The sequence below is a fragment of the Pygocentrus nattereri genome, chromosome 24 (genome assembly GCF_015220715.1).
Source record: "Pygocentrus nattereri isolate fPygNat1 chromosome 24, fPygNat1.pri, whole genome shotgun sequence".
Lineage (NCBI taxonomy): Eukaryota > Metazoa > Chordata > Actinopteri > Characiformes > Serrasalmidae > Pygocentrus > Pygocentrus nattereri.
This window is the reverse complement of record NC_051234.1, coordinates 6,920,519-6,928,367: the sequence shown is the minus strand read 5'-3', so window position 1 is coordinate 6,928,367 and position 7,849 is coordinate 6,920,519. Positions and strand designations below refer to the sequence as shown.

At 36.7% G+C, this 7,849-nt stretch overlaps 1 protein-coding gene across 2 annotated transcripts in view; it reads right to left on the bottom strand.

Moving 5' to 3' along the window:
- abcb4 (ATP-binding cassette, sub-family B (MDR/TAP), member 4) overlaps nt 1-7,849 on the bottom strand; it is a 29,841-nt gene that overhangs the window by 1,630 nt on the left and 20,362 nt on the right. For both annotated transcript variants that reach the window (XM_017719799.2, XM_017719800.2), the window contains exons 22-27: nt 7,285-7,385; nt 7,019-7,159; nt 3,732-3,888; nt 3,221-3,418; nt 1,027-1,233; nt 181-327 (exon numbers count right to left, since the gene is read on the bottom strand). In XM_017719799.2, coding sequence (XP_017575288.2) covers nt 181-327; nt 1,027-1,233; nt 3,221-3,418; nt 3,732-3,888; nt 7,019-7,159; nt 7,285-7,385 — 951 coding nt within the window. The remainder of the gene's footprint in view (nt 1-180; nt 328-1,026; nt 1,234-3,220; nt 3,419-3,731; nt 3,889-7,018; nt 7,160-7,284; nt 7,386-7,849) is intronic.

The window sequence follows — 7,849 nt, the reverse complement described above, 5'->3', positions numbered from 1 at the left end:
TAATCATGTGGCTTTTGCTGTGTCCTGTGTAATTAGTCTTCAATTAGTCCCCCCCCCCCCAAGAGATAACAGAATCATCAGTAACAGGACAGTTCCTTATCTTTTACTATAAAGCACCTTGTTAATAATGAACTGATGATGATGATGGAAGCACATGACAGAGCGTTCCCAGCCTTTTACCTTTTCACTCTCCGTGTCCAGGGCTGACGTGGCCTCGTCCAGCAGCAGGACTTTAGGGTTCCGGAGGATGGCTCTTGCTATGGCAATACGCTGCTTCTGTCCACCTGACAGCTGAGTGCCTTTATCCCCCGCCTGGGTCTGGTATTTCTGCAAACCACCATATAGCACATTCTGACTCAGTGACAGAGGACATTAGGCTTATATCTCACATCGATTGCATATTATGCATTTGTTTAAATTATGTCAGACCAGTTTAAACTTTGCGAGTGTTGCAGTTAAGGTATTAATTTCAGATGATACTACCACTTTTAATCTTTTACAATACTGATAACTACTACTTTTTTCTTTCAAGAAACAATTTTAATTGAAGCTCTTCACTCAAGATGGCAGTCTAAAAGTACCAAGCTTAAACTGCTCAAACACGCTTTTATCTAAAGGAAGAAATATATGGCTTTTTTAGTTGGTTAAACTAAAAAGTTTAACTTTAACTAATTAAAGAAAGTGCAAATGTGTGGGGAAAAAAAATCTAATTCTAGTTTAACTCTTACAAATGCCAAATGTAACAAGAACAGCTGTTGATTAGTCACAAAACTGGGTTGGATTTGTTCTTTTTCCCTCATTTTTTTAATTTTTCCCATTTTCTTATGGTACTGGCTCTGATGGGGATCTGTATTATTTATTCAGTGTTTTAATGTGGAACATGGCTATAATGCCTGTAATTACCATACAGTACTTCAGAATATCATAAAAATTATATGTCAACAGGATTGGTTAGTATGATCATAACATGTAAAGCAAAAGTGTAAAGCAAAAGCAACAAAAATGTAGGCGTTAAAAGAGTTATACCTGAGGCAGCCCCTCGATAAAGGAGTGTATGTTAGCCGCCTTGGCGGCCTGTTCAATCTCCTCCTGCGTGACCTGCCTGCTGTTGTCTCCATAGGCAATGTTCTCTGCCAGGCTGCAGTCGAACAGCACAGGCTCCTGGGATACAATGCCAATTTGGGATCGCAGCCAATGGATGTTCAGCTGCTTTGCATCTTTGTTGTCCAGCATCTGCCAATCAAAACAAAGGCAGCGCTTTAGTCAGTCAAATTTAACGCTTACATCTTTAATTATCTACATAAATGCAAACATTTAATGTTTCAACATCAGAAATGCTACATGAGTGAGGTCTGTCTGAAGATCAGCTGGAGGCAACATATCGTTGCTGTTGGAAGAAAACCTTGTATCTCCATTTTTGGCATTTTTCAGTTTTTGACATAATTTAAAAGTATCTGTTACTCTTTACATTGTTTGGAAATTTTATGATGAATGGCCTAAAATAAATTACCCAAAATGACATGGGAAAAATTCTGGTTCCCTTGACTTACATTGATAGTGAAGTAGGTTTTTTCCTTCTCCTGTAAAGTTGCTCTGCAATGTAGCTCTACATGCTGCTCTACAATATAAAAGTTAATTACATTTCAAGTTCCGTTGTTTTTCATTAAGAAATGATTGCTGCACTACACTTGTTGGCCACCATGAGGCACTATATTAGTTTAATATATTAGTGCTGCAGCATGGGCCAGCTTTACTGTGCTGTCATGTTTTGGGTGTACCCTATGGGTTTATGGCTCAGATAGTCAGGTTTATTGATGGATGAGCAGAAGACTGGACGAATATGGTGAACACTATTTTATACATGTATTGTCTTTCCATTTTAGGGGTTCTTGGAAAAACATCATTTTCATAAATGGTTAAGAATTGGAGAGTTCAAACAGCATCAAGGCAGGGTTTATCATCCGATCTAATGTGTGTGTGTGTGTGTGTGTGTGTGTTAATCTTATCAGCAACCTTGAAAGTGGTAATAAAAGCCCATCTTTGACACCTCTCTGTTCTCTCTACATGACTACATGAGCTTATTCATTAACTTCTCACTAAGTGAACGGTCAACGTCAATGTCCAGGATGACTCATTGGCTTAACATTGCATAACCAAGCATGCATTTGTGCGTAATAAACAGAGAATGAGAACAAGACACTTGCACCAATATCGGCAATGACTGACTAGTAAGCTGAGTAAGGATGCTTTAAAGACGAAACACGTCATTTTGGGAAAGAGAACAAAGAACTACTAAGGGCTAATCTATTTTAAACAGCTTACTAAGTATTATGAAATAATAAGTACATATAATGCCTTGTCTTATTTTAGGGTAAACAATGTATTATAACAAGCAATTGATAATCAAACAGCCAGGGTACGCAACCAATTTCTTTAATTTTTCCACCTCAAGGGCCACCTTTTTACGTGAGGACCCAGGAAAGGAGAGGGCAGGAATATAAAGGTGTTAGCACTTACTTATCAAGCGCAGACACAGAATGGAGTTTGTCCATTTAAGTTCAATTTAAAAAATAGATTAATTGATTAATCCATCTTAAAAAGAGAAAAAAGTAAAAGAACATTTTAGAAGGAATTTATTTTGTGTTTACACAAATTTCCCTCTCATTGTCCAGCATCCAGGAGGTGAGACCCAGTTAAGACCGAGACCAGTAAAAACAAAGACAGAAATGTGTGTGTAGTTTTGTATATGATTGATAACAATAATACTGACCTAGCAAACAGTCATCATTTCACTCAGCATTGTTAGTTTATTAAACTAAACGAGGGTAAGGTAGAGCTTTTTCTCAGTCCCTTACTAATCTTAACATTAGGCTACACATGTTCATTATTTGGACACTAAATGAGATTACAGCCCTACTCCCTACTGTCTTTATGGGTTTCCCAGAGTACAGCATATATCTGAGAAAATCCCCAGCATTTTCTATACAGCTTAAGTTTCCCGATACAGAATATAAAATATAAAGAAAATATAATAGAAAATATAAAGGTGATAATACTCACAATCACGATTTTGTTTAAACAAGAAAAAAATGTATTTTAGAATTATAATTATAGTTATAATTAGACACCATATACTAGAGACTTTGTACTGTGAGTGTGTGAATGCACTGAATGAATTAATGTGTTTTTTTTCTCTCCAATGTCTTTCAGCCCTACTTACTACTGAGCCCCGCAGAGGGTCGTAGAATCTCTCCAGCAGCTGGATGGTGGTGCTTTTGCCACAGCCACTGCTGCCCACCAGGGCAAGAGTCTGACCCTTCTTCACCCGGAGCCGCAGGCCCTGTAGCACGGGTATGTCTGGCCGCGATGGATATTTAAAGTGCACATCCTGGAAACGCACGTTACCTTCAAAGTGATCCTATACACAAAGTACATATGACAGAAAACAAAATTAAAACAGAGGTATGTATTTACAATCACACAGCATAAGCTGACAAATCACATTTATTTATTTATGTGTATGCTTATATATACATATATATATAATATATAAATTGGATGCAGTGACATAATACAGAGAGGCTTCAGGAAAATATTGATTTTTTTAAAGACAGCGGAGACTTGAGTGCTGTTAAAAAAAAAAACATTAGTGCTTGAAAGTATCGTCAGGAGGGTCTCATATTTCATATGTTTGTGTCTATGAGAGTGAAAAAAAAACAAAAGCTCTGTACCGGATTTTCTCCCTCCTCTGAGTCGTTGTCGATATCCGGGACTCGATTGATGAGCATTAGGACATGAGAGGCAGATATCTTGGCCTTGGCGTAGTTTGGAGTAAAGGAGTTGGCTTCACCCACTGCCATTGCTCCATACATTACTGCTGAGATTACACTATAAAGGAAAAAAAACACAATGAATAAAGATGTAGGAATGACAAACAGTAGGAGTGTAGTAGTACATATAAACCTCACACTACAATATGTATTGTGCTTTTTGTTGGTGTCCAACATGAATGTTACATCTAAGCAAGTCATTTTCAGCCAAAATGATTTGAAACAAACACAAAAAGCAATGAGCACAAATTTCATATGAACTTTTCTGTTTTTCCAGAGAGAAGGTTTAATTCAGCAGAGCCCTTAATGATTACCTGAACATAAAGAAGTATAACTTTCAGTAATTTAACATGTATTATGTCCATTTATTTGTGTTTCTATTTTTTTATCTAATCAACACAAGGTGCATCTTCATCCCAGCAGTTTTTGTTAGTTTGGCCTGCAAGCCTGTTTGCTGTGCAGCCTTTTCTTAATCCAATATCTTGCAAGTTTTCATTTATTGAAACAAGTTTGATAACATAATTCATTTTTTGTCTGTGTTATTGTCAATACCACTGAACTGTTTTGGAACTGAAAAAGGAGACCTTTGTAGATCTGAGCCAAGTGTGTGTGTGCAGACTGTTTCCCTATATATTTTAATTATAACCACTCTGAGGCTGCCAACTTTACTGCATGCCTACAAACTACACAAAGCACATTTTCCTACAAAACACACAGTTTAATATGCATTTGGTATCCGGTTAGAACAGCGCACACGTCAATGCAGTAGACTTTTATTTCACGGGGCCATGCTGGTTAATAATGCTGGCCAATAATGCTGGCCAATATGCTGCAAACCTGTAGCCAAGCTCGGTTTCGGTTTTTTCAGAGGACGCTGCGTAGTATGTGGTGAAAACCTGTGAGATTTCCGTCACTGCCGTAAGACTGCAGCACGGACAAAGAAAGGCGAGTTTCCAACTAGCATTTCTTTACTAAACTGTAAGACTTGGTCACTTTGCAAATTTATTATTTGGCATGCGAGTTCAGCTTCTTGTGACTTGCTCTGTTAAAATAGTAGCATTTAAAAGAAAGAAAAAATCTGCCCATTCACGCATAATGAAGCAGCAAGGGACTCAAGTAAGAACTTATTCGTTCACTGACGCTCTTAAATCAAAATTCTGTTTGCATAAAAAATATGCTTGTACTGTAGAACCTGATTTTTACCACAACCCCTTTATTAAAAATATCAGCATCTATAACGACCCTAAAAAAAAATCTGTACATCATCCCTGCTTAAAACACACTTTCAAGTCAGACTGAAAACTAGGGCAAATAAACTGGCCAGTTTTTCCTATTTATCACTTTGCTTGTCATTTCTAGACCACTCCATGTTGACTTCCCCAGTTTTTAGGCTGTGTGCTTTGGCCATTATACACTTGTCATGTACTACTGGGCTCTTACAAATGTGTTTTTAGTTGATAGTTTAAAGAATGTGATTTGCTCATTCCTCTTTTGCACCTCCATAAATGTTATTTGACCACAGAAGAGCAAGATTTTTTTTCCTACAGGGTGTTCGTAACAAAGCCTGTGGCCAATCCTTTAACTAGCACTGAGCCATTAATATGGCACAAATGATTTCTCCACGTCTTCAACACATTCAGTTACTCTATGGCAGTTCATTTAATAATAATCATAAAAAATAAATAAATTTAAAAAAAACTATATAAAAAAAAATGTCATCCTCTTTGGACAACTTAACCTGTGGCATGCTTTTCTCTTTCCCTAATCATTAACTTGATACTATGGGAACCAGAAGCCTTTGACCCCATATGCTACTACTGTCAGAAGCAGTCTCCAACATCCTGTGTTTACAGTGCCCATGTATACAGCAAGCTTGACTAACTTTACCTACACTGTTAGAAATAAAGGTTCTGTCCAGTTTTGGTTCAACAAGGAACAAACAAACAATGTAAATGTAACCTCAAAAGGTACAGCAGTGGTTTTAAGGTCTAATTGTGAACCCAAAATAAGTTTTCCCAGGTTAAAAATACATATTTGTACTTTTTCATAACCTAATGTTTTAAACAGTGTGTGGAGTCAGTACAACCTATGTACAATTATGTTCCCTGACTAAAGGTACTGAGATGTACCCTTGAGACAGTGACAAGAAGGGTACTGCCCCAGTGACAGTTTACTACCTTTATTTCTGAGAATGTAGGAAGTATTTCACCCAGGCTACATACAGATTTCCACCAAAGCTGCAGGGATGCACTGGCATATTTTTCCCAGCTCATGCTGATATTTTTACACTATTTATTTACCAGATACTTTCCTAAAACTGGGTAAAAGCTTATCTTCCACCATGTCCATAGCAACAAAACAGTAAGCAGTAATAAATATTGTACAAACATTTTTGTGCAATGCAACCTCTCCTATTATTGGACCTCGGGTACCTTACGAAGGTCAGGCACACTTACAGCACACCTTTAAGAGTCTCACATAAACTATATTGTAACTTGTGGTCAAGACCTATGAGGGTCACACAGGCTAAGCTACTGACAGGCAAGTTAGGTTGTAGTTCTTGTAGAAACTTTCTAGCGCAAGTAATGCTCAATAATCCTGAATGTTACTTGAAATTTGTGTACAAATTCACATTGTGCTATCCTGAAATAGTATTTTTCTGCAATCTTTACCATATATATATATATGTGTATATATATATATATATATATATATATATATATATATATATATACACACACACATACATACATACATTTTTTATTCACAATTTATATTTATTTCCTGCGTTTAACATGTTGGAAAAAGTAAGACATATACAACATATAAAATGTGCCATCACTTTTGCACAAGCCATATTTTGTGTTTTATTTTTTCCAATTTGTTAAATTTAGGAAATAAACTGTAATTCTGATTTAAAACATGTAGTGTTTGGAGTGTGCTCCAAGTGTGTTAACGTATTTTACACTACACTTAGAAAATCAACAAAACTTAATTTGCATACAACTGTATATTCCCGCTGAACCTGGCCTAACTTGCCACAGCGACGTACTGGTGAAAGCTAACTTTTTACAAAGCTGCATGAGATTACATTAATATAGCATCATGATAATTAGTATACAAAACTGTATTAGTGACACTAGCGTTAGATGCAGTGGCTCATTATTATCAGGAAATCAGTCACTCACAGGAAAACAGCCTCGAAATCCATCAACTTCTGCTCTATGAGCCATGAGCCGAATTTGAAGCAGCCAGCATAGGCAAAATAGATCATGGCTTGGGAGAAAGAGAACGTCAAACCTAAAACATGAGCCTTCTTCACAGCGTTCCTGAGAAGAAATACAAACCAATGCAAACAACCCAATCTGTGTTATTCTTTTAAAGTTTTACTTTTAAATATCTTAATTCAAAATGTTATAAGAAGATACTACTACATATATATAAATAAACATACTTATAAGGCACAATCAGGTTCTGCTGGTAAAGGATCTCAAACTTGGTTTCTCTGGTCAGTGATACAACCGTGCGTATGTTTTCTATGGCTTCTGTGGCAATCTGAGGGGAAGACAGATGTTACATCCTTGCTGTTACTTACCAAAGTTATACTGATCCTGTGTGATCAGACATGTTGGTAAAAATGCTTTCATGGAAAAGGAGTTAAGTAAGAAAGAATGCAAAGAAGCATTTATGTGTGTGTTCTCTCTGGCTGTGTGTGTGTGTGTGTGTGTGTGTGTGTGTATGTCCAGAATAGTACAACTTAAAAAGAAAACAGAAAAAACATTTGATTTTATGCAGTGTTGGCTGTGAATTCCAACACTGGTTGCAATGCTCATTATATAGTGCATTCACTTTAAGGGGAATTCATTAAATGTCTGTATATTTCAAACCTTAAGATGCAAACCAAGTCATTCACAGTGATTTGATGTGAAATCCTGTTCTAAAGAAACTTACAAAGACAGAATTCTTCACAGTGATGTTGATGGCAACCAGACATCTGAAGGGTTTTTTGCCTCTAAAAG